At 39.0% G+C, this 27054-nt stretch overlaps 1 protein-coding gene across 8 annotated transcripts in view; it reads right to left on the bottom strand.

Moving 5' to 3' along the window:
* Positions 1-367: 367 nt before the first annotated feature.
* CEP350 (centrosomal protein 350) overlaps positions 368-27054 on the bottom strand; it is a 136780-nt gene continuing 110093 nt past the window's right edge. For all 8 annotated transcript variants that reach the window (XM_084772197.1, XM_084772202.1, XM_084772199.1 and 5 more), the window contains 9 exons: positions 25857-26001; positions 21930-22090; positions 18237-18373; positions 14240-14322; positions 11293-13250; positions 10200-10604; positions 9941-10087; positions 8374-8496; positions 368-4099 (listed from right to left, as the gene is read on the bottom strand). In XM_084772197.1, the coding sequence (XP_084628323.1) occupies positions 3935-4099; positions 8374-8496; positions 9941-10087; positions 10200-10604; positions 11293-13250; positions 14240-14322; positions 18237-18373; positions 21930-22090; positions 25857-26001 (3324 nt within the window). In that variant the 3' untranslated portion in view covers positions 368-3934. The remainder of the gene's footprint in view (positions 4100-8373; positions 8497-9940; positions 10088-10199; positions 10605-11292; positions 13251-14239; positions 14323-18236; positions 18374-21929; positions 22091-25856; positions 26002-27054) is intronic.

Below are 27054 nucleotides of genomic sequence, written 5' to 3'. Positions count from 1 at the left end.
TTGCAGGCTTTGAGAGTTTCACATGCAGCACTGATCTTCAAAAAGTGTTTTTTGGTCATGTTCTTTCATTAGATTTTAAGCTCCACAAGGCCAGGGACCATGTCTCTCCTCTGCTGTCTCTCCACTAAACACTAAACACAGTGCTAAGACACAGGTGATACTGACTATGTGAGGAATGAACAGGCCCTCAGAGACCAGGGTGCTCAGCTTCCTGTGCTGCTGACGTGTGTAGGGTCAATAACTCTTACACACAGCCCTCCTGACTTTAATAACAAGTGTCCGAAACAAGAAGTCAGAAACAATTCAATTTCATGAGAATTTTTCTAAACTTGACTCATGAGTGGACAAATTAACACCTGACATGAAATTAATTTATAAATCAATTTATTTACAGATTTTATCTTAAAGTACATTTTAGTTAACAAATTTATTTACACAGGTATACATGGGACTTCATCCCAGTTCTTTTACAGAGCATACTTACAAACCACACCCTAGTCTTCTGTGAGAGCTGCACGAGTGTGACTATTGGCTGAAAATGGCCTGATGACCAGGCTATTTACACACACACAGTAAACGGGTTTATTTTTCATGTCTGCACAGTACAGTACACACAGGGAGGCTGAGCCCCCCAGAGAATGCTTTGCAATGTGTAGCCAAGAAGGCCTTGCAAAGTCCAGAAGGAAAAGCTTTAAACATAGGTTAATTAAAATGACAGTACCTCCTTTACATCAGTTTACATTTTCTTCACATTTTTATAATACAAAGATTTTTATCGAATTGCTGCACAACCAGTTTAAGATGATTTGTAAACATGTAAATTCCTACAATTTGCATTAAACATCATTGTAGTTTCTATCACTTGCTTTTTTGAATTAATGTTTTATTCACTAGTATTCTTAAGGTAGTAAAAGGAAGATGTAAGTTTGAATTTCTTGCAGAAAAGTTATGAGTCTCTAATGCTGTGCTACAGAAATTCTTTTGCAAGTACACACTTTATTCAAGTATTGCAAAAAGCTAAGGCCACTTTTTTTCAAGACAAGAAAGTGAACAAAATTGTTTTTATCAATAGGCCACAACACTCTTATGAGCAATGCAATCTCTTTTGAAAGATAATTTCTAAGAGACCTGTAGTCACAGAAGGAAGTCACCTCCCTTATTAACTACTTTTGAGCTCTTCCCACTTTTCCCTAGAGTAAAAATTCCTGTTTAGACCTGAAGAGGGAATCGATACCCTGTACGTGTTTGACCCAGAGTTAACTGCCCTGGAGAGCACAAATTGTTTGGACTCAGAAGTAAATCTGACGCCTACATGGTGGTTTACTACTAGGTTCTGACAGTGCTATTCTACACGGTATTACTGCTGATGCAAAGATCTTTTAGAGGAATTATGCAGAAAGACGGAAAGGACAGGGTGTGGGGGAGGGAGCAAAGATTGGCAAGAGGGAACATTCAGGTTCTTGGTTATGAGGCAGGGCTTCACTACAGAGATCCCAGTAGGGAACGAGTGGCTGGGGACCCACAGTCGTCATCCCTGACCATGACAATGAACCCATCTCAGTTAGGCCCAAACAGTTAACACAGGAAGAAACCCGTAACTCTATAGATTCTTTTGCTACCAAACTGTAGAAATGATTGCTAGCAAAGGATGCAACTTGCCTATGCCTGCCTCGTGTCTGGAGGGCAGGAGTCCTGGACAGTGAAGACAGCTGGAGGTGGTTGGGATCTCAGTGTCCAGATTGTTGAATCCATGGACTTACATCAGTATGTTTTTCCTTTTCTGGCATTATAATGTAAAGAGTCAAGATGTACTTTCTTATTAAAAATTAACGTTAGGTCCAAATAATGAAGATATGGAAAGCAACCTATATTCCTATTATAATTTGATATTCATTTGTAAAAAACTTGTAGCAGCTGTAAAGTTCAGTATCGTAATGACAATGTGACCCTACAAACAGTCAAGGGATGTACACAAGAAGTGTCCTGTCTTCCAAAGAACATAAGCTGAAGAGAAGTATCTTAGCGTCCATTGGCTGCATGAAAACTATCTCCACACTACTGGTTAATAACCCCAAGAAATGCTTGCTTCTCTTAGTCAACTTGCTCATTATGGCTAAAGACAACAGCTCAACAGCAAAAGCACAGAAGAGCTGCTGATGAGACACCCACCTGAGCATTTAGAAACCAACTGTAACATTTCAGTGCTTTCCTACTGTCAAGAGCCAGCACAGCAGTCACTGTGCAAAATGCAAATGTCCCAATGAAGAGTCCAGCAAATCTCATGTAACGACAGGATGAAACTGAAGAGGAATGAAGTGTGCATAGTGAAACATCTGAGACACAAAGGCGAGTTTGGAAGAAAGATGCAGAAAAGAACAAATGTGCACACTTAAGGGTTCCGCTGTCTTTGGGTTTTCTAACGTGTTTGAGCTATAATGTCCAGGCTGTCTGTAAGTGTGAACCCAGCGGACGTCTTACCATGCTGCTCTGGTAGGGACTGTAAGATTAAGGCATTTACATTCACGCCTAAGCTCATCCACGTTCTCCGGGGATTACCAAGGACAGGACTGATGAAGAGAAACCAGTATAGAAGGCAGGTGCTAAGGGCCCAGGCGAGCACCACATGCTCTAACGTAGCAGCTGGAGTCTGGAGATTTTTCTCAGATACAGGTAATAGTTGTAAGACGCAATGCTGCAAGAAAGGCAGGATTAAACTTTACAGTCTTTCAAGTCATCTCCCACTCCTTCTGTCTCGGGTGATGCTGTAAATGCCTGTTGTCTTTTGATGAACTGAACTGACTTCTTCAATGTGTACAGAGCTAGTAAAACTGCAGCTTTCCTGTGCGAAGACTAAACTGTAGACGCTTCAAGATGGAGGTTTACTATCGTGAAAATCATTTCTCAATAGGGACACACATCTTCAACTTAATAATTTATCTTAAAATAAATTAAAAATGTTCCACAGAGCAAAACAAGCACACAGACTATAGACAATATCTTCTTGTCTTTGGTGCACACACTCATTTCCTAAATCATTCAAGTAACAGCATCTGACTTCTTAGGGAGAGATGGGAATTCAAAGTTTGAAGGCCAAAATGAATTATTTCCACTTTTGCCATGCCTGGGTGCCTGAGATGGTCCTGAGTATCTACGATTCTGAGAGCAGCTGGTAGAGGTTAGGACAGATGGGAAAAGAGCAGGTGAGACAAGAGCGGAGGAGCCAGCCCGCGGCAGTCCTGAGGAGCCTCGTCGTCGTCGTCAGTGGGCTCTTGTTTTTTGCCCAGACAGGAAAATTAAACACAATGCAATGGGTTATAGTTTCTTAGGTGGTGCCCCAAAAGCAAAGGGACCACTTACTCCTGACATCCACGGTGCTGCTCAACTTCAAGAATGGAAGAACTGGTCCTCAAGAAGAAAAGAACGCCAGGATGTGAAACAGGCAGACAATCCTGAATGTGCCTATTTTAGAAGTGGTTATGGGTTTAATACTGTTCAGAGACTAGAATATCCATTTATGACTTTCATTGTATAGGCCAGGATTACATTTTGAAAGTTAACACATAAATCTATATAACTCTCTTTCCTGATGAGACTCAAGTCTTGTCTAAGCTCGGGGTCAGTCTGGTGTTCTCAGCCCTCATCTGAGACCTAGTAGGTATGGTTGCTAATGAGGTGTACGGTGATACCAAGTCTCAACATCAGAGTAGAACCCTGCCCACGGGAAAGAACCATGTAATCCAGTGGACAGTCTGTAAAGGCAAAGGCTGTAATACCAGATATACCACATTGTCCCATGAACTCCAAACCAGCAGTCCACAAGAACAGGTTCAAGGTCCTGGAGCATTCTTGCTATGGTGGAGATGGGGTGTACATCAGGAGGCAGAAAGGCCCAGGACTCATGTTAGCACTCAGTGTTCGATTTATTTGCAAGATGTCACACAAGTAGCATTCTCCCCTGTTTTTCACTGATCTGATTGAGAACATCAATAGTATCTTTGATCAAGGTCTCAAAGATCCCATCAGCCAGCTGCATCTTCACACACAACTCATCCTCATCATAGTTAACCCACTGTGCCTCCTCCTCATGGAGCTCCTGGACCTGGACATGAGAACGCAGTAAGTTAGCACATCTGTCACACAACAGCTGGGGACTTATCCTCCCATCCACAGCATTTCCCAGAGAAATAATGTCAATACAGCTTTAAATTTGGTGTCTAAACTAAAAATAGCCGTGGAACTACATTTCATGGTTATTCCAGCCTGTTGTAGATACTAAGGATTGATTACAAATCCATTGTCTATGTTAACCTGAGTAAATGTGTACAAGGGCTTACGGGAAAGAGAACCAACAAGTTTAGATGCATGCACTGCAATGAAAAACTCTACTCACCCAACAAACGTTAGATATGATTCTAGTATTCTAAATAAATAAAAGCCTGCATAGTGGTGCATACCTGTGACTCTAGCACTTGGGAGGCTGAGGCAGAAGAGTTGCAAGTTCAAGGTTAGCAAAGACTATATAGGCTGCCTCGTATTTTTTAAACAAATGCAACACTGCTTACATTTTTTTTTTTTACATTATTGTTATAATCACTTGCTCTGTTTTGCATTTTAGAATTTTTGGGATTCTTAGTGAATGAAAAGTAATCAAATTAGAAAGAACACCTCCAGGTTTATTGCCTGCTTGCCATTTTAACTTTCTTTGCTTATAATTTTAAATAAGTGGGTGTAGACCAGGTGGAAGAGGCCTGACCGAGTTCCAGACTCATCAGAATCAGCTGTAGTTGCAGGGTGGCTAGCCTGATAACAAGAAAGCCAGTGGAAGTTCCTGGTTTGTTCTGAATTTTGTATCCTCTTGGGAGAGGCAGAGCAGGTGAAGTGGGGAACTAGTTAGTACCCCAGCTCCCTTATGAAGCAGTGACGTGACTTGTGGAGGCCACAGCATCTAGAGGTGGAGAGATGGGAGAGCAGCAAGTTCCATCTTCACATGTCTGTGCTGGGCTTGACACATTAAAAAGTAGTGCCCTTCCTCTTCCTCTTTCTCTTTGGAGGAAGGTTTGCAGGCCTTAGAACCATCCACTCTGGTCCCCAGACTGTGCTCTGTGGAATGGATGGCTCCTCTGAAGAGCACTCTATAAGCAAATACATTTAAGGGAACTCCCTCTCAGCAACTGTATTGAACAGAGCACACTAAAGAAAAGTCCACCCCTAAACTAGTTTAACTCACTCTCCTTTCTTTACTAGGCCACAGAATCACATTTCATATGTAAGAAATGGATTTAACCTACCAAGGAACTGGTCTGAAGGCCAGCCTAACACTATGTGGTGCTGGGAACACCATGCTCAGGGAAAGCTGGTAAGAGACTTCACATTATCAGTTTAAGCTGGACACTTTTCCTTTTTGTAAACAAGGTCTCAGTCTTTAAATGTGAAATCAGATAAATATTTCTTTGTCAAAACAAAAATTTGGGGAACTGTATTCTATGAAATTATTTTTATGTACTTGTCATCTCTTAAGCATAGTGTGGATTCTCCCTTAAATGAAATGGAAGGTTTTAATGCTGCAAGAAGCACTGTTTTTCAGGCCTAGTTGCCAACAGTAACTACTGCTTTTTTCCTCACAGGGCAGCAGACTGTGTGGGGCTGAGTGAAGCCCAGTAGTACAGCACATCCCTGGCATGCCCAGGTTTAATCCCTAGCACCACAGGTCAGGGATCACTTCTGTATTAGAAGCAACACATTTCCTTTTTGTCTGACTCTCGGAAAGATCAAAGCCCACCTCGATGCTGCAATGCCAACTACAGGTCTGCCTCTATTGTTTCCCTCTAGTCCAGAGTCTGATACACATAACCCTCCAGATCTGTGTGCTTTGTATATAAGCTACACATGAGCTGGGAACTACAGCTCTAGTTCAGGCTTTTAACCCTTCTAGTGAACAGCTCTTGGGATGGATCTCTAGGTTTCCATGGTAGAATAGGATATATATATCAGCTCATCTCCTAAATGATTTTAGGGTTATCCCTTTTGAGTTGGGGATGTTACAGCAAAGAATGAAATATACCTTGAATTTCCTCCCCTAAGTCCACTCAGATGGAGCCGTCAAGGACTTGGCTAAGGGACCAGCTCAAGGAAGGTAGGTCACTCTAACATCATGCTCTTTTCCTTCCTATAATTCCTACTCCCAGCTCAGTCCCTCCAGCCAGCATGAAGCCTGGCCGGGTCTGCCTGCCTCTCTGAGTCCTGGGGCTGACCTCCATGGAGGCTCAACTCAAACAGCATGGCTTTCCACACTTCTTCTCTCCCTATTCCTCCCCGGGGCGACTCTGAGAATTACAGATTGCCTCTCCTGGGGTGTCAAAGGGTACATGTCCAACAGGAGACATGAGATTTGAGACCTACTGTACACTAAGAAAAAAATGTGCCTTATGGCTCAAACATGGAAGAAAAAATTAAAAATTAAATGTCTACTATAAAATAGCTACCCAAGGCAACAGATATGTTAACTGTCTTGATGATGCATTCCACATAGATCAGCCACTAAAAAATTCACTTCGAGGCCAATCCCTTTACTGTGGATTCTATATGCCATCTACTCTGAGATACTATACTCTTCTCTCCCTAGAACCATCAAACTCTCTCAACTGAATCTTGTCTGCTAGCATTTGAATAGTGAATTTCTTTCAAGTTAATGAAACCCTGCCTCAATCCCCACCCCCACCCCCCAATATATATGTATGTATACAAAATAAAGACATCTGGGGCAAAGAAAAATGTCTACATTTTATTAAATAAAGCAATCATTCCAAAGAGGAACTATAGTCTCCAATTAAATTCTTTCTACAAAAACTTAAAATCTACATATATTGAAATACTGAATTGTTTAGGTGGTAATTTTTTTTGGTTAATCAGAACTTTCTAAATTTTCTAAAATAAGCCTGAGTATAATAAAAATGTAAACTTTCAAAAATTCTTATTTGAGCCTTTCTTCTTCTGTACTAAATGATTTGCTGTTTACATCTACCTATAAAATGCAAAACCACTCATTTCTGTAAATCCTAGATTGTCCAATAGTAAGAGAGATACGTTTACTTAGCATTTTTGTTACTAATTAGTTCAAGGTATTAATACTGTCATTTCATCATATATTAAGAAGAACATTTGTAAAAAGCTATACACATGTAAAAATATGACCAGCAAAGAGAACATCCATATACTACATGTTTTCTTATTTTTGTTTATATCTTAATTTTTTTTCTGACAGATGTATGGTAGACACCTTTAAAGACAAGTATACAGGAAGCAGAGGCAAAGGCAGTGGACCTCTATGAGTTTAAGCCCAGCCTGTTCTACACAGAGAGTTTCAGGCCAACCAGAGCTACATAGTGAGACCCTGTCTCTAAAATAGTAGTATGTATGTAGTATGTAAAGAGTAAATAGAATACTCTGTTTTCTTTGAGAGAAGTTCTTTCTACATAAGCCCAGGCTAGTCTTGAACATCCAATCTTTATCTTTCAGCCTGGGAGTGCTGGGATTAAGGCATGTTCTTATAACATAGACATAACATAGTCCTTACTTGGGCTACAATAATACTAAATTTCAAATAAAGCATCTTATTTGCTTGAAGTTTGAGACTTTTCTGGTAACAGATTGAGAAATGCCTCTGTTTAAATGGTCTTGTGCGGCTCTGGCTGTAAGCCTCTGCTGTCAGAATAGTTTCACAAGAGTTTCAGATCAGTCTGTTGATTACTCACATCTTAGATGACTTATCTACGGCTTCTGTCATCAGTTTGGGCCTGAAGATGGCTCCAAATCATAGCCCTTTCTCCTTTCACTTTATTTATTTATTTGTCTGTTTATTTATTTATTTTGGTTTTTCAAGACAGGGTTTCTTAGTGTAGCCTTGGCCGTTCTGCAACTCGCTCTGTAGACCAGGCTGGCCTTGAACTCACAGAGATCCACCTGCCTCTGTCTCCCAAGTGCTGGGATTAAAAGCGTGTGCCACCATGGCCCAGCTCTCCTTTCACTATTAAGACAATGTCTTCACTACGTTTGACGTTGAAGTCTAACTAGAAGTAAACATTTATGCTCTGAGTGGTATACAACCCAGTCCTGTCTCCTGGGTTCTTTCACAGATGCTTAAGATGCTCATTTAAGACTTCTTGCTGCAGCTACCTTTCACTGCATCTCCATACTCTTTTCAAGAATTCCTCCAAGATTTCTTAAAGTTATGAATCTCATCTTGCTGTTTTCCCTCCTTAAAGTCTTTCTCATCAAGTTAGATTAATCACGTGTATTTTTCCTTTTGGACTCTATCTACATCTTGAGTTAAAAAATGACACGATCAAAATAAAAGGTTTTGTTATAAGCACTGACCAGGATGTGATCTACTCGGTCTCTCTTCTTTCTTCCAAATTTCATCATTTTTTGCCAGTCTGTTTTGTGGTCTGGCTCCTTCTTGAGACTGAACAGTTTGAGTACTTCAGTTGTTATGAAGTGCTGTTGAAACGAGAAGGGTAAATAAAACACAAACACAGACATCCTCAGAGTCATGTGCTTAACAACTCCAGAAACAGATTTATGCTCATACAGTATTTTTGGTAGAAGACCACTTAGTTCCATTTATAATATGGAGGGAAAAGTGTCTCAAACACTCAGATTTTATTTACTTAACAATTTTGTTTTTATAGAACATATAAAAGTAAAACCAATGATAAATCTTCAAAGAAAATCACTTCAGAGTTGACTTTTAAAAGACCACTATCAGTTAATGGTAAACTCTTATGTATACGATAAACATTTACTTATATATATGAATATATATTTATATATATTTATTTATATGCAGTATGAAATATAAGGATATTCACTTCATGTAGGAGGCCAGAGGAGGAGTTGGAGTTACAGTTAGTTGTGAGCTACCCAACGTGGATCTTTACAACAGTAGTGCACGTGCTTAACTGCTGACTCACTTCTCCAGCGCCTCATTAGCTAACTTTAAAGCGCCAAAACTGGTGAGAAACTATAAACTACATCTCTGAACTGGCAAATCCCACTAAGTACCGTATGAGAAAAGCACAAGCCTCTTTCTCAAACACCAAGGTTCAAATCATTTAAAAATACTAACAATACCAGTAGGAGAGGCATGTCAAAGTTCTGGGTTTTTTTTTTTTTTCTTCTTTTTGTTTTGTGTTTTTGAGAAAGGGTTTCTCTGTGTGTAATAGTCTGGCTGTACTGGAACTCTCTTTGTAGACCAGGCTAGCCTTGAACTCACAGAGATCCACCTGCCTCTGCCTCCTACGTACTGGGATTAAAGGCGTGCACCACCACACCTGACTGGTTCTGTTGCTTTATTTTGGTTTTTGATTACTCTGTGGCCCGGCCCAGCCTCAAACTCATCATAATCCTCCTGCCTCAGCCTCCTACATGCTGGGATTATAGGCATGTGATACTATGCACATCTGTAGCATGGCAACTTAACTATTAACAGTATCTAATCAACCAACCTTAAAAGCTTTTTAAAAGTACTCCCATTGATTTCTATGTACATTAACTCTGAGAAGCACTGCTCTGAAAAGGAAACTTCTGTAGCCATGCCTGGTAACTCAAGGCTGTCATCACACCGCTTGGGAGTCTCAAAACCAAAGGATTGAGAGTTTAAAGTCACATGGGCCCTATCTCAAACAAAACACAACAACAACAACTTGCTAAAGAAAGGAAACACATGAATATGCAGAATAGGCCGCATTAATGTGCATGTAGGCCTGACTGTCCTGTGACTATAAATTCCTTTCACCCTAACCCTCTTATTATTGTTGACTCTGTTAACAAATACTTATGGTATATACCAACAGGTGTTCACTTCTATGTCATTAATTGACCTATATAAATAAATAGAAAAAACAAAAAAACAAAAGGCGATAATTGACAGTTTGCAGCTTACCTTGATTTCATCAAGGTTATTTGGATTTTTCACACGTCGGAAATAACTAGAGTTGATTCTACATGGTTTCATCCAGACAGGCTGATTCAAGTTGGGATCCTCGGCAAATATTTCCTCAAAAATCTCTTTTGTTAAATCAAAAACCGCCTTAACAGAGAGGAAAAAAAAAGAAAGAAAAAGAAAAGACAATAGTAAGAAAATGGCTAAGAATCCAAATTTCAGAAAGTGGGCAAGACTCTTAATGATATTTTTACGTTACCTGTTTATAGACTCTTTTACTAGTGCTTTCTATGTCCACACCCTTACTGGCACAGCCAAAAAATTTTGTAGGAATACTGAGGCTTTGAAGGTCTTGGCCTAATTCTTTGCATTTCCAAAGCTCCTCTGCTGCATTATGGACAAGGCTTTTTACTTCTTCTGCCGTATGGGGAACTGCCAATAACGTTTCACATGGCTTCTGGGCTGCTCGCTTAGGTTCTGCCATTAGAGGTACAATTGTTTCTTCTGCCTTACTCTTTTGGATCTTGTGAGAAGAGCTCAAACCAAAATCTTCATCAAACCAGTCTTGGTCATCTAGTGTGCTCAGGAACTCGCGGCTGATCTCAAGTTCAGCAAGTCTCTTAGCTAGCTCTTCCTGCCCACTGGCACCAAACACTGGGCTCTCCTATAGAAAGAAACATTCAAATAGTGACTTCACCTTACTTAAAAGACAAAGCACACCTATTACTTATGTGTTTTAATAAAATGTTTATTCATTAGTTTGTGTCTTCCTTTTACATATCATTAATCATTCTACTTCTGAACTACTGTCACTAGGATTCTGAAGTGGGAAATGAAAATGCTTACCTCTGGTGAGTATCTGACTCAAGTTAATCAAAGTCATTACTTTCCTTAGTTATCCACAGGCAACCTAAACAAGCTGACGGTCTGAGTTTATGTCATAGAGGATATACTTCAGCTTGATCAGAATCAACACACCTGGAAATCTCTGTAGGGCACCATAACTGAACAGATAGGTGAAAGAGACTGGGGGTGAGAGCCACTGGAAAGTTCCCGAGAACGTGGAAGGAGATCTACTGTGTGGATTGTATACAGGGGCTATCAATATAGTTAGTTTAAAAGATGTTTCAGTTTCCACAACCTGACAGTGTTCATGACAACCCTATAGTGACTACTCATGACATAACAGAGGGCAATTATACCTCAGACAGAAAAATACCTGCAAGTCCTTTGAAAATATAGTGATCATATCTAATAAACAGCAGGCTTGGGAGATGTCCACCTTGAACCACAGAATTAGTGTACACTACAAAGGAAAGGACATCAGACTCCTCTCTAGATAAAATACTCACAGGTCTGGGACACATATCTGGAGAAGAAATCTCTTCTTTTTCATCTTCCAATTCAGACCTTAAAAAGCAACCTGAAATGCTGGGTGACTGTTCCTCGGTATTTTGGGGTGGGTCTTGGGGTGGTACTTTCATTTGGTCAAGAAACTCCTGATTGCTAAGCTGGATTTTCTCATTCCTAGTCTTTTTGATTTGTTGTAGTTGACTAACTGTGTCTTTCACAAACACTTTTAGTAAGTTGTCTGTTAGCAAGCTGACTGATTCAAGTTGTTGCTTTGATTTTTTTTCTTCACTTATTGATGACGTCAGCTGAGCTTCTAGTTGATTTTTTTCTCTTGTTAAAAGATCCAGAAGTGGAGTAGAAGGCTTTTCTGAAACCTGGGAATAAAAGTTCTCTTCCTTCTCTGCAAGTTGCTGTTGCTTTGATTCTTCAGAAAAAGTGTCAGGAACATCTTCTGTGGCATCAGAAACAAGGGCTTTTTTCTCCTTACAGGAAATCAGAGGATCTGCTGCAGACTGTTGGTGAGCATGGGCTTCTGGGTCCCCAGAAACATCCAGTTTATTGTCTGTTACTATGTTAAGGCTTCTATCTTTATCCACTGAGGCTTCTGTGTTATGCATACTAGGAAGAGATTTCTCACAAAAATATTCAGCTATATCATTTTCTCTGTCTCTTAGACATTTTATATCTTTCTGCTCTTGATTATAGTATTGATACTGTCCATCTGAGTAAGACTCTTCAACTTCATTTATGTCTATATAGTCATTAAAGTTTTCTAGAATGTGAGATATTTTTTGAGGAGGAGCGAAAATACCATGCTTGTCTTTGCACACAAAATATACAATACCATCATATGTTCCATTGTTATTTCCTTCAGGTTTATCCAGTTCTACTCCAGCCCAAAATCCTTTAGCAAAGTTAGTCTCACCTTTGAATCTAAGAGTGCCTGGCTGAACATTGCCAATCAACACCCGGTCCCCAATGTGGAAGTCCAGTAGCTCATCCGCAGCAGAAACTGCAGGCAGGGAAAGGGACTCGGCCACACCCTGCTCGTGTCCCACATCACTGCGCTCCTTACTTTTCATCAGCTCAGTAGGGGACTTGAGTTCTAGCAGCCTTTCAGAATGGACATTGCTATGAACAGAAAGGCTTTTCTCACTTAGGCACTCACTGATTTCATCATCACTTCCGAACCCGGTGGCTCTATTTCTAGCGCTCCTTGTTGGTTGTGACTTCTCTCTGTGAGACTGTGAGTCTTTCCTGAGTGACAATGATAACACCTCAGAGTCATCTTTACTAATCTCATCAGCAGAAATCCCTTTCTTGAAAGAAGACACTTCGAAATCTTCAGAATAGGATGGTTCTTTAGAAGCAGAAAGGTTTCCTGACAAGGTTGAGTCCCCTTTCTCTCTGCATTTTTGCTCATGGATCTCTCTTACTGACTGGATGTCTTGACTGTGATCTGTACTTTGATTGGACTGATTCTCTTTCAATACTTCCTCTTTTTCATGAGAAATTTCAGTGGTTGGTTTAACTAAGTCTTTCTGAGCATTTGCAGAGTCTGAAGGAAGCTCTTTCTTTGAAAGGATTTCAGAGGCCAGATCTAGTTTTAGTAAGACTTCAGATCCCCCTGAGCGCTCAGAACAGGCATCTTCAACCTCACTCTTCTCTAGTTTTGTGTATCCTATTTCTTGTATTTCTGATTTTTGACTAGATTCTTCAGCCTTAGCCTCTGACACATCATAAATCCTACTAGACGCATTTAATTCCTTGAGAGGAGATAGTGAAGGTGCACTTTCAAGAGATTCTACTGATTCTGTCCGCGTTTGTCTTGATGACAGAACTGGAGATGAGGTCTGCAAGTGTTCTTCTATCCTGCTGTCCAACTCAACCACTCTCTTTGCATATGCAGATAGTGACCTTTCTGATATGGCTCTCTCAGAACATGATAATGAAGAATCTTTAAAAAAAAAAACACATAAAATTATTTAATCACAATCTTTCAGTTCTGAGGCTAAAATTTTAAATAAAAGCCAACTTTCAGTTAAGAACAATTCTGATCAATAAATATGACTTGTTCTGGTTATCATATGAGTTTGTTTGTTTTGGTTTTTTGAGACAGGGTTTCTCTGTGTAGCCTTGGCTGTCCTGGACTTGCTTTGTAGACCAGGCTGGCCTCGAACTCACAGAGGTCCACTTGCCTTTGCCTTCCGAGTGCTGGGATTAAAGGCGTGCTCCACAACTCCTGCTACTTGATTTTTTACACCTCACTTTTTGTCAGAAACATGGACCAATAAAAACTGATTTAAAAGGAACTGAGTCCTGGAGCAAAAGTCCCCAGTAGTCCCTGCACTTGGGAGTCTAAAGACTTGAGCCCAAGAGTTTCAGCTCAGAGAAATCAACACTCCAGATGCTGTCAGAGAAAAAGTAGTGCAAGATGTAATGCAAATCACTTAAAATGCTAAATAACTGGGGAAATTGATTTTTCTAAATTAAAAACATTGTGCCAGGTGTAATGGTGCATGACTTTAATTACAGCACTTGGGAGGCAGAGGCAGGTGGATCGCTGTGAGTTCAAGTCCAGCCTGGTCTTCAAAGTGAGTTCAGGACAGCCAAGGCTACACAGAGAAACCCTGTCTCGGGAAAAAATAAAAAAAAGTTGTCTGTGTCTGTAGAGTTCAGTCAGTCAGTCAGTCAGTCAGTCAGTCTGCCTGCTACATATGTGTAGGTGCCTGTAGAGTCCAGACGAAGGAGTTGGATCCTCTGGAGCTGGATTTAAAAGGCAGTTGTAACTAGTCTTAGAATAAGTGCTAGGAACCTAACTTGGAAAAACATTATATGAGCCATCTGCTGAGCCATCTCTGCAGTCTCAGAGATTCACTTTTGTAGAGGTAGGAATTCTGTGGGCATGAACTTTGTCTAGACAACTTTGTTTTTTCAGGTACATACCAACATGTTCAGCAATGGATGCCAAGGATCCTCTGGAACGCTCTGACTCTGTTACAGATTTCCAAGTTTTTGCTGTTTCAGACCTGAAGTGGAAAAAGTAGTAAGTGAAATATAATGCGGATACTAGCATGACTGACAACAGTAATAGACATCCGTGGACAAGTCCGCCTTCTTCCCTACAGAAGGTGTCTCACACAGCTGCCTGCCTCTGGCTCCTGTCATTCTCTATGGATTAACCCAATGAGAAAAACAGAGGTCATCAAGCATTGAATGTCTTACCTGGCCTTGTTAGCTACAGATTCAGCTAGATTTATAACCATTCAACGTCCTTTCCTCCTGCTATCTGAGCATAAAAGGCATGTCTTACTTTCCTTTCCCTGTTTTATATGTCTCAACCATTAAAATCACACATGCACACACTCTCCCCGCTTGTTCTCATACTCTTTTGTTCTGAAGTGATGAGGATGGAGCCACAGTCTTGCTCACACGAGGCACGCGCTCTACCACCCCTTGTTCACCACCTTCCCTTCCTCAGTTCCTGGCCATACTGTTTGCCTCCCACTTTTTGCTTATAATAACTTAAATGTTGCTATTAGTTTTATTTACACTTGCTTTCCTTTTTTCTCTAAATGAATACTTTTCCATCTTTATCTACTATTTATATCTATGTGTGTGTAGCAATTTTAGTATTTCTCTCTTTGATACTTATACAACTCTACTTGTATGAATCACAACATCTCAGGGCAAAATCCTAAGTTTCCTACAAAAACTTCTTTGCTTTTAGGGTAATGAAAGCCTGGCCCAATTGACTAAGAGAAATTTAGGAGCCCTCAATTTCCTGTTTCCCATCTAACACTTTAGACAATACTATTTCTTAGAAATTCTTAAAATATATCTTCTATTTTTGTTTTCTATGTTTATTACTGCTGTTTATTTGAGGCTTGGCTTAAAGTGCTTTTTCTTTTGGCACCTATGCTTTTTTCTTCAAATCTTTCATCCACATAAGAGTGAGAAAGATCTCTGTAAATACAAGTATATTCTGATGCTGGAGATTGAATGCAGGGGCTGCACAGAAGCTAAATATACTGATGTTCTACTGCTGAGCAACTCTTTGTTAAAAATATCTAATAGCCTGATTAAAAAAGCCATTCCATAAGTAGTATATTTACTGATTTGGATCACAGGCTGACCCTGAGCTTGCTATGTAGAGGGTGATCTTAAACTTCTGATCTTCCTGCCTTCACTTCCTGAGTGCTGGGATTACAGGTGTGTATCACCACGCCCAGTCGATGTGGTGCTAGCGATTGAACCCAGGACTTCATGTTAAGCAAGTACTCTACCAACACAGCTATATCCCAGTCTCACAGTACATTATTTAGTGCAGTGGTTCTCGCCCTTCCTAATGCTGTAACCCATTAATACAGTTCCTCATGCTGTGGTGACCCCCAACCATAAATTTATTTTGTTGTTACTTCATAACTGAGATTTTGCTACTGTTAGGAATTTTAGTGTAAATACCTGATAGGTGACCCCCATGGGGGTGATGACCCACAGGTTGAGAACCACTGATTTAGAGCTGAGAATAAAACTTACATTTTATAAAATAATGGAAAAGTACATAGGAAGCAAGAACACAAATAAAATCTAAGAAAAAAATCTTGCAAAAATATCTAATTGTTGGTGTATGCTATTTGAGGATAGCTGGATAGGATATGATTGTGACTGCTTTTTAAAAAAATGCTTCCCTAGAAAGTCTAATAATAAAAATGATAAGTGAATCAGTGACCAGTGAATACTTGCTGTGTCACACACCCAACTCTTTTAACTCAGAACAAGCATACTAACAGGTAGTAATACTTGCTTAATAGGCATTTATAGTCCAAACAACTCAAGCAGAAAGGTTAAATAATTTATACAAAGTTAAACAGCTAGCTTGTACCAATCCAGGATTTAAACTTGGATATCTAAGTTGACTGTCATGAGCCTGTCCAATTCACATAACTAACAAAACCTCAAAAATGTTTTCCCTTTCTTTTTAAGTTCTTTTAGATACTTATACATTTGAATGTTTTGCCTGTATGCATGTACACCTTGTGCCTGACGTCAGAAGGAGTCAAATACTCTGGAACTGGAGCTATTGGTGGTTGTAAGCGACCTTGTGGGTACTGAGAATCAAACCCCAGTCCTCTGAAGAGCAGCAAGGGCTCTAAAACAATGAGCCATCTTCCCAGGGTTAACATTTTCTAAACACTTTAAATTACTATTATCTTGGATGTGTATATTGATGTATGTGTGCCAGGGTATGTGTGTGGAGGTCAGAGGTCAGCTCTGTTGAATTGATTTTCTCCTTCCACCACTATGTGGCGCTCAGGGACTGAACTGAAATGATTAGATTTACATGGCGAGTGCTTTACTAGCTGAACCTTCTCACCTTGTTTTCTTTTTAAAAGATATAAAAAATATTTTAACTTACATGTCTCTGTGTGTAAGTGTCTGTGTTTACATGAGTGTAAATATCTAATGAAGGCAGAGGCATTAGAGCTTCCTGGAGCTGGACTTAGAGATGGTTGTGATGTGGGTGCTAGGAACTGAACTTGGGTCCTCTACAGGAGCTGTATGTGTTCTTAATTACTGAACTATTTTTCTAGCACCTCCTTCCTTCTTTAAAAAAATATGTATGGATGTTTTTCCTGAATGTATGACTGTGTACCATGTGCATGTAGTGTCTGCAGATGTCAGAAGAGGGCATCAGACTCTCTAGTGCTGAGTTTACAGACTCCTGTGAGCTGCCATGTGGGTGTTGGGACTTGAACAGGGTCCTCTAGAAAAGCAACCAGTGCTCTTATGTGCTGAGCCATCTCTCTAGCCCCCTAGATGAGGGGCTGAATAATATATAGAGTTGCATTCTGCATATCAGGCTCACTATGTAGCCTAGGTTGGTCTAAAACCCATGATGCTTAACCACCTTCTGAATGTTGGGACTACAGACAATGCCATCGTTAGCAAAGCATTTTAGCTTTTTCCTGCTGTCTTAAATCAATGCAAATAAAATCCACAGTCTTGTGCATAATGGGCAAGGGCTCCACCACTAAGTTGTCCCAGCCCTCAAAATACTTTAAAAACATCTTTAACCAACCCCTAAAATAACTTTAAAGGCACACATCTTCCCAGAGTAAAATATGAAAAAATAAGTGACTATAAAGCTTTCACAATGTGGCTTTCACTGTTTCCAGTCTCTCCTCCCTCCAGGAGTGTCCTGTCCTATTTGCCTTTCAGGATGTGCCCACCTGCTCATCTCTCTTTGTCATTTTCATGAAATGTCCTCTCTTTCCCACACCCCTGCTCCTCAGCGGTACTCACTGGCCTCCTAGCCACCGTTCAAACAATTTAAATATTATAACTTGATATTTTATTCTAGTATAGCATATATTCTACTATTGCTATCTGCTGTCTTCTACATTTTTTTTTACTGGACATATAATATTCTATGACCTACACAGAACCATAATTTGCTGAGATATTTCACTCATTTTTGGAACTGAAGATTACTCCCAATGCTTTATGACTATAAGGGATGCTATAATAAACATAAAGGGTGCTATTATAACTACGCAAATATATATTTTTGGTATTACATATTTTATCAAGCTAATTGTTTTAAACATAAGGTTATGGAGTTAAAGATTTTAGATATTCTTGTCTTATAAAACACCTTGTTTTTCAAAAGATCTACACTTAATTCTATTGTTACTGCCAACAATGCTGACAGCACTATTTTCACTGCACCCACCAGGCTGCAGGTTAAAAAATACATATTTCTAATCTGTACCTTATACATTTAACTTGCACTTGTCCTTTGCAACACTTTTATGCTTGTAAAAAAAACAAACCCATAGTTTTACTAGTATAGCTTACTGTTACTGAACTTCTATTAAAAGTTTTTCTTTATCCATTATCAAATAAAGCAGAATATATGTAAGTTGTTAAAAGTTCCTACCTGTGCAGTGGATGAGGCTTGATTTTGGGTTTCTCAGAGACAGAGGAGAGAGCTTTAATTGGAAGTTTGGATGTTGGGGATGTGTCCAAATCTTGGCTGAGCTCACCTTCAGTTTTCTTAATGAATTCATCATAAGTCTAAGTTTGGAAGAGTTAGAGGAGTTATTACAGAGAATGTTTTAAAAGGAATTTTAAATCATCAGGATATTTAAATTTTTAAATAGCATGATTTGAATAATCCAAGCAGTAAAAACAGAGAACATAAAGACCTCCCTCCCAGCTCCCCATCATGTCTTCACCACTGCAAAGGAGAAAGAAATGACTGTTTCAATCCAAAGCTAAGTACTTACGCATTGTAACCCACCCAGGCACACTTAAAATCTTTTACTTGTTATATGCTATTTTCTATATGATACATTTTTTTCTTTTTCTTTTTCTTTCTTTCTTTCTTTCTTTCTTTCTTTCTTTCTTTTTTGGTTTTTGAGACAGGTTTTCTTCACGTAACCCTTGGGCTCACTTTGTAGACCAGGCTGGCCTTGAACTCACAGTGATCACCTGCCTCTGCCTCCTGAGTGCTGGAATTGGTATTGGGGGTGGGTAGATTAAGGCCAGTAGCCTTGGCTGACCTGGAAATTGCTATGCAGATGTACTTGAACTCACATCTGCGAGCATCTCCCTTCTAGTGCTGGGACTAAACGTTTGAGCTACCATATTCTGCCTTGCATTTTGTTTTGTTTCTGAGTTTCTCTGGCAGTAAACATCTCAGAAGTAATACTTGGGAGAAATTGCTATCAGTCAGAAGGTCAGAATTACTAACACTGTCGCCTGGTTGTCAAAACACCCACTCGCTATTACCCACCAGAACTTCAATAATTCCTAACTATCATTAGTATAGCATCCAAGATGGGCCTTCTACCTATTACGTCTTTCCTCCATTTGTACGGCTAAGCTCATTTGTACAACTCTATTTGATGATGTAGCTGAAAGCAAAAGTGCAGTAGTTTTTTATCCAGGATGTATCTGTTTGGCCTAACCTAGATTGTCAATAAATATCTGTAGAATGAAAGAATGATTTATGGACCCTTGTTAATTGCTACACATTCTTAATGTCTGAACTAAAATCTTTACTTTTATAACTCTTATCATTCATATTATCTTCAGCTGTTTATCAATGTTTTGGTATTAATCATTAACTAAACATATATAGCATAATGGCCATCTAGTTAGGTCTATATAGAAGGTAAGGTTACTCAGATCAGAAAGTAATACTGATCTAAGTTTAGTTTCCTTATTAAGTCTGTGACCAATAAAGTCCGATAGATCTTTTTTCATATAAATTGCCACATGTTTCTCTATGACATAATTTCAAAACTTAAATATTTAATTCTCTTTCATTTTTATTTAGCCATTTAGCTAAATGTTGAACGAGATGGATCATATGGTACTTCTCCACAGATTTTATATCAAGGAATTATTTTGTTTTGTTTCTTATAGGTAGAGTTCCTCTGTGTAGCCCGGCTCTCTGGACTCACTCTGTAGACCAGGCTGGCCTTAACTCATGGGGATCCTGCCTGTCTCTGTTTCCCAAGTGCTCAGATTAAAGGCATTCAGTGAATATTTTTAAAACTTTATATTTTTGAGGCAGGATCTTGGTATGTAGCATAGATTCGGCTCACACTTGAGATCTTCCTGCCTCAATTTCCTGAGTACTAGGATATATTAGTGAGGGGTGTTTTTTTGTTTGTTTGTTTTGTTAGCAACACTGTTTATTCTTAATTCATTTCCAGTATTTTCTTAATGGCTTAGAGTTACATGACCAATCAGATAAAGCCCAAAGTCTTCCGTCTAGCTTCTAAGTTCCTGAGTGTCTCCTTCACTTTTGAACTTATTTTTCCACTGCTTTCCCACATGAATTCTCATCATAGCCACTGTGTCCCTGCTCTTGCTTATTCTAAATTCCCTGGAGTAAAGGTTTCAGTATATAGCTCAGAATGATCTGGAACTCACTATGTGGGTCAGGTTGGATTTGAACTCCCATTTCTATTTCAGTCTTCTAAAGCTGATTATAGGAATGTGTGGCTACCCAGGCCCTGGTTATTTATTATAACCACTTTTCTGACTTTGAAACAAGTTAAGATGCCCAGTCTGTCTTCATGTGATGTACTTGTGAAAATGTTTATTTTTTTCCACATTTATTAACAGACCTATTTTCATGGAAAGACATAAAATTTGCAATTAGAAATAAATTAAAATCCTGCCTTTATCATCTATGGTCTGTGTATCCCTGGATAAGTCCTTAATCTTATTGAAACTCAGTTCCCTTATCTGCTATAAGGAATAAATAAAATTACATTAAATTATCTAAGTTCCAGACATATAAATATAACAATCTTAGTTTCATCAGGAAATTAATAACTGCAGGAAGAACCCTGTTAAACAACAAAGATCAATAGGTAACATTTAAATTTGGCTCTACATAACTGCATTTTCTCACATTTGGGAAACTTAAAGGCTTAACAGTTTCAACTGTTTTGAAAATTGAAAGTGTCCAGATAGAAGCTGCCTCAGACTGTGCACAGTAGCAGACTATTTGCCTCGTGCATGGTCTGACAGGGCTGTGACTCTGGCGGCTGAAGATGATTTAAGTCTGGGGGCTCTAGAGAGGGAATAAAACACTGAGCCCCAAGAAAGGGGGCATGGCTGTTCCTGGCTTATCAATTGGTCCTGAGAAAAGAGATGATATGAAGAAATGGGAGGTGTCCTGACAAATGAAGACTGGATTTGCCTCAAGGAAGTCAGCGCCTTTCATCAGCAGGCAGCAGCTTAAAGCGGCCTCAATGGCCCTTCTTGCCACTCACTCTCTGCCTCTCCTGCCTGGTGCTGGGGTGATGGTAAGGTTCGAATAGAAAGGGCACTAGATATAATAACTCAAATAAAATAGATTTAAAAATGCCTACAAACGGATTGTCATAATTTATCAGGAAGTTCAGATAGATTCTATGACAATGCCAGGACAAAACAAAAAAGAAGAAAGGTGAGACAGATGGAAAAGAAGGGGGAGAGGGAGACAGAGACAGACAGACAGACAGACAGGGACAGAATGAGGTATGTACAAAAATCAGCCAGAGACTGTAATAACTAAGAGACTCTACAGATAATACAGATAAGGGAGCCTCAAAACCCCAGCGTGGATCCTAGACTAAGGGCAATAGGAATGGTATGGAACAAAACGGAACTGGGACTGCAGGAGAAAACAGAATGAGGACGTCAGCAAAAGCACATTTCCAGTGGCAGGCAGAATATGGACGGCTGCTGGAACTTAGGGAGGAATTAACTTACAGCTGTCACTTAGCAGCTGTCCTAAATTAGCCCAAGGGTCAGACTAATAATTGTGTGGCCTATTTGCCAGGAAAAAAAAAAAAAAGGTGACAACAATGTGAGTGTCTAGATCGATCTGCTTTCCTATCCCTTCCATTTTAAAGTGTTTAAGAGCATATGGATCTTTTTCATAGCCATAATATCAGAAAAATATTTCAATATTCAATTTAATATTTAGCTTAATACTTTAGATATCTTCAGATCTGTTTTTAAAGATGATAAAAATGTGACACTACATGACTATTGAAGAACCCCAAGGCACTGCTTTGTTCACACACTACAAATATCTGAGCTTCCCGTAGGAGCCCTGTCTCACCTCTAGCTGTCTGAGCAGACTGGCCTCCTGGGCTTTTAGCCTTTCCTTCTGCCGCTTCCTCTGCTCCTTCTTTAGCTGCTCCACAACAGACTTTCTCTTCCTCAGCTCAGCCTTCAGAGCACGGATCCTCCCCTCAATGTCACTCTGGTCAGATGTAGTTTCTGGAAGAAACAAAACTTTTTAATTCATTTTAACAAAGAATAAAATTAATTCAGTAACTAATAAAGAAGAGCTGTAATGCTTAAAATCAATATTTAAAATCTTTTAAATGTTGCTTTTCCATAGGTCTTTCTTTTTTTCTTTAGTCTTCCTAAGTATTTTACTTATTTACTTACTTACTTACTTTTGTTTTTCTAGAGAGAGTTTTTCTATATAGCCCTGTCTATCCTGGAACTCACTTTGTAGACCAGGATGGCTTCAAACTCACAAAAATCCACCGGTCTCTGCTTCCTGAGTGCTAGGATTAAAGGCATGTGCCACCCTGCCCAGTTATTTTATCTTTTCTAATGGTACTATTTGTTTATGTTTTTACTTATAATTATTGTGAAAACTGTGTATTGCTGCATGATGTGTGTGCGTAAGTGCACATACAGGGGGAAGCCAGGAGGCAACTTTTGGGAGTTGGGTTTCTCCTTCCTTCCACTGTGGGCTCCCGGGACTAAACTCAGGTCGTCAGGCTCCTAAAGCAAGCACTCTTAACCCACCGAGCAATCTTGTCAACTCACTATTTGAAACTTTAAGTAATGTTGAAAAATGTTTAAAATTTTATGTTAGTGAAATCTGTACCTTTTGTAAAACATTACTTCTGGTAGCAAGATGTTCATACAACTGTCCTTCTTAGATATTAATATATGCTGTCATATTTTTAAAGTCAAATTGGGATAAAACTAAAATTTTATATTTTCAAATTGTGAAACATTAACTGAAGTGTTATCACTTAAAAAATGAGAAAATACCCCACTGCAATCTTTCTTTGAGAGCTTTTAAAATTATCAAAATAAGACAGTTTATATCTGTAAATGAGAGGCCCAGAGGCCCAGTCGTGGAAACTTGACAAGAAAGCCCTTCATTATAATGTCATACATAGGCTATGAAAATAAACAGGCATGATTTAAAGGAACTATTTATCTCACTGCACATAGAAATTACATAGCATATAAGTAACTATTCCTCACACCTTTTATTATCACACACTGACGGCATTTCCACACACTAATGTTCAGTGAGACAATTAATAACCTTACAGTAGCAGTACTCTTATACTGAAACCTCAGACTCAGAGGTGTACTGTTCCATCAGGTTTTTATCAGGTACTTCAGATTACCTAAAACCCAAAGAGGTCACTGAATGTGGAAAGATTACTGTCTGTTTAAAATGGTGTGATCCTAATATCTGGGCTGCAAAGAAAAGCTGAGTTCCTGTGATTTCTTTAGCACTCTCTGTGAGTTCGAGGCCAGTCTAGTCTACAGAGCTGGTTCCAGGACAGCCAAGGCACACACAGAAACCCTGTGTTGAAAAACCACAAAGAAAAAAATAACAACAACAAAAAAAAAAAAAACAAAAAAAAAACAAAAAAAACAAAAACCAACAACCAACCAACCAAAAAAAACAAAAAACAAAAAAACCCAACTGAACATCTTCACATGCTTCCTCTTAACTTTTCAAGAAACTAATTGGTTTAAAGTTGAAAGTTCTAAGTGCTGGGGGCTTCTTTATACTCATTCAGTTAATGGGGCACTACAATCTGGGTTAAAAATCATCATCTTTCCTAAAGTCATACAGAAACCTCTAATTATCTAGCCTGATGAGTGATATGCTTCTAAGCCTAGAGCAGTGGCACATGCCTATAATCCCATACCTGGAGACACACAAGAAGGCCAGCCAGACCTACATGCAATCCTGTCTTAACTTTTTGGGTCTTTTTTTTTTTTTTTTTTTTTTAAATACTAGTCGCACTCAGGAGGCAAAAGCAGGCTGATCTCTGGGTGTTTGAGTCAAGGCTGGTCTATATAGTGAGTTCCAAGGCAGCCAGGACTAGACGGTGAGAACCTGTCTAGAAAACAAAACAACAACCACCCCACCCCCCAAAGAATTATGTGCCTTTGAAGCTTGAGATATTACCTTGTTAATTGTAGGAGACCACCAATAAACTTTGTTCTCCATGTGACTTTAAATGTTATTTTAAAAACTGAAGGTCAGCTATGATCCTATAACAAAGAGGCAGCTGCAGATGGTTTAGTTCTGAGGACTCTCGACAGGGAATAAATGCCATAGCCTGGAGAGAGAGGGAGGGCTGGAAGAAGGCTGCTGCTCACCCACCTTCTGCTGCTGCCGCCGTTGCTATTGCTGTGCTGGCTGTACTGATGGACTACTGGGTAACCTGACTACAAAGATTGGACCTGCCCCAAGGAATTATGTCCTTAAACAGCAGGAAGTAGTCTAAAGAGACACATGCTGCCTCTTTACCTTCTAACCTTCTTTTTCTCCTACCTGCTGTTGAGAGGATTAGAGTGGATACAAGCTGGAAGGGAGACAAAGGTATAAGATCCCCAATAAAACAGATTTACAAAGCACCAACAGGAACCCATGTTTCCAAGTACATACTAAATTTATGTCTATTGTACAAGTATTAATAGATGCACAAAAATAAACATAAAGATAATAATTTCCATTGTTTTGGGCTGATAATTCTATTTCTATTAATCTATCAAATTAATAATGTAAATATTTCTCAAAGCATTATTTACAACTGTGACATTTTTTACAAAATCTAGATAATCATCATGAGGAAAACAGTTGAGTTATGTTACATTATCTACCTGTTTTAAAATGTATATGTGGATGCACATGCAAGTGTTTATATCTAGTGGAAGCCAGCTGTCAACCTTGGGGTTTTTCTTCAGGCACATCCAGCTTGTTTGCTGAGACACAGTTTCCCTGCGAACAGGCTAGACTTGCTGGCCAGCAAGTCCCAAGGATCTGCCTATCTCCCTTTCCTCTGGGCTAATATTACAAGTTCATACCACTCTGCCAAGTTTCCTTTATACATGGGTTCTAGGAATTGAACTGAGGTCTTCATACTTGTAACAAGTACTTACCTGATTAAACTACTTCATCCAACCACCTTTTCTCACAACAACAACTAAACCATTTCTACTTAAAAAACAAAACAAAAACTAAATGTCTACACTCTAAGAATGAACTCAAATGGCAATATATGGTTATCAATATGATTTATATGGCAGTACTCAACATCGCATTAATTTTCCTCATAATTCTAGTAAATAGCACTTTCCCTTTTGACATGCTTCTCAAGGCCAACAAACTTCTGAAACCTAAGTCTTTCAAAATCAACATCCAACAGAAACATGAACAGGGAGAGGTATAAGAAAACAGAATGTTCTACAGGCTACTGTTTCTCTATATGGCTCCTTTGAGATTTGTGCCATCCTGTTCCATAACCATCTACCTCATGGTTACTAATAATTCACTGAAAAAATTAATAAATACCCACCATATGCTATCGACAGTACCCATGAGCACTGGCGTTACAAATGTTAAGGAAACACAGAACCTGGTCCCCAGGGGTTCAACATAGGCCTAGGTGGGCCAAGGCCAGCTACCAGTACAGGTATGGTACACTGCAGTACAGAGGGCTGTAGAAATACAAAGGCAGTGTCTGACACAGAGAAAAGGAGAGAAAGTTTTGATGAGATAAATGTCCACTACCACAAAGAATAAAGTTAGTTACAATTTTTGGAATTAAGGATATAATTATCAATGATAATTCTGAGCTATATGAGTTAATCTTTCCAAGAAAAAGCCTATACAAATGCAACAAAGGAGAACAGCGTACCAGGATGTGGTTAGACAAAGCTTACTAAAGGAGAACTCAAAACAAAGAAAAGAAACTCATTGCAGCCTTACCTGACTGTGTCATAGACAGTGACTCATCTGACCAACTATAACAGGGTTGGTAAGACTTGACAGGCAGATGACAGTGTCCTTCAGTCCTACGACTTGCTTTGCTAGACTCTTGCTTTGACAGAGATAAGCAACTTTTGGGAGGTGACTGTACAAACAGAAGTCAAACAGGAATTATTGCATCATACAACCAAGGACTTATATTTAAATTTTGAGATACAACTAAGTAAAGATAACAATTAGAACACTTTAAATAAGTATTTTATACTTAAAATATATTCCATAACATTTAATATCAAATAAACATCAAATGTAATTAAATATATTAAATTTTAGCACAACTTTATATAATTTCACAAAAGGTAAAAAAAAAATAAAAAGTTACCACTTTTAAATATTTATTTATTTAATGTATATGAGTGCTTTGTCTGCATGTACACCTGCAGGCCAGAAGAAGGTATAAGATCACATTATAGATGGTTGTGAGCCACCATGTGGTTGTTGGAAATTGAATTTAGGACCTCTGGAAAAGCAGCCAGTGCTCTTAGCCACTGAGCCATCTCTCCAGCCCTGTTTACTATTTTTATTAAAGCTTTGTTTTCCTTCTTTAATAGTTTCTTAATTAGCATGAACATACCAGTTTTCATTATATTTTTATTATAATTATGTTATAATTATAATTCATTATAATTATATTAAATTCATACAATTTAAGCTAGATTCTCACTCTGAAGCCAAGGTGGCCTAGAAATCACTATACAGCCCCAACTGGCCTAACTTGTGGTTATCACCAGCCTTGCTCCTGAGTGTTGGCATATAGGCATAAACTATTATATCTGGCTAATTTTACTTTTCTTTTTTTCTTGTGTGTGTGTGTGTGTGTGTGTGTGTGTGTGTGTGAGAGAGAGAGAGAGAGAGAGAGAGAGAGAGTAGTGCCTTAAAGGCAAAAAAAGGTATGAAAGAACATGCTTTTTAAAATGGTAGTAAATTACAAATGACTACTTATGTCATTGATAGTTATTCTCCTTATTTACTTAACTGAAAAATACTAAGGGGCTGAAGAGACAGCTCAGGGGTTAAGAGCACTGGCTGCTCTTCCAGAGGATCTGGGTTTAATTCCCAGCATCCACGTGGCAGCTCAAAACTGCCTGTAACTCCAATTCCAGGGGATCTGATAACATTACACGGGCATACATATAGG

Source organism: Acomys minous, assembly GCF_964271855.1.
Source record: "Acomys minous genome assembly, chromosome: 1".
Taxonomy (NCBI): Eukaryota; Metazoa; Chordata; class Mammalia; order Rodentia; family Muridae; genus Acomys; species Acomys minous.
The sequence above is the reverse complement of the archived record's forward strand: the minus strand, read 5'-3'. Positions and strand labels throughout refer to the sequence as shown.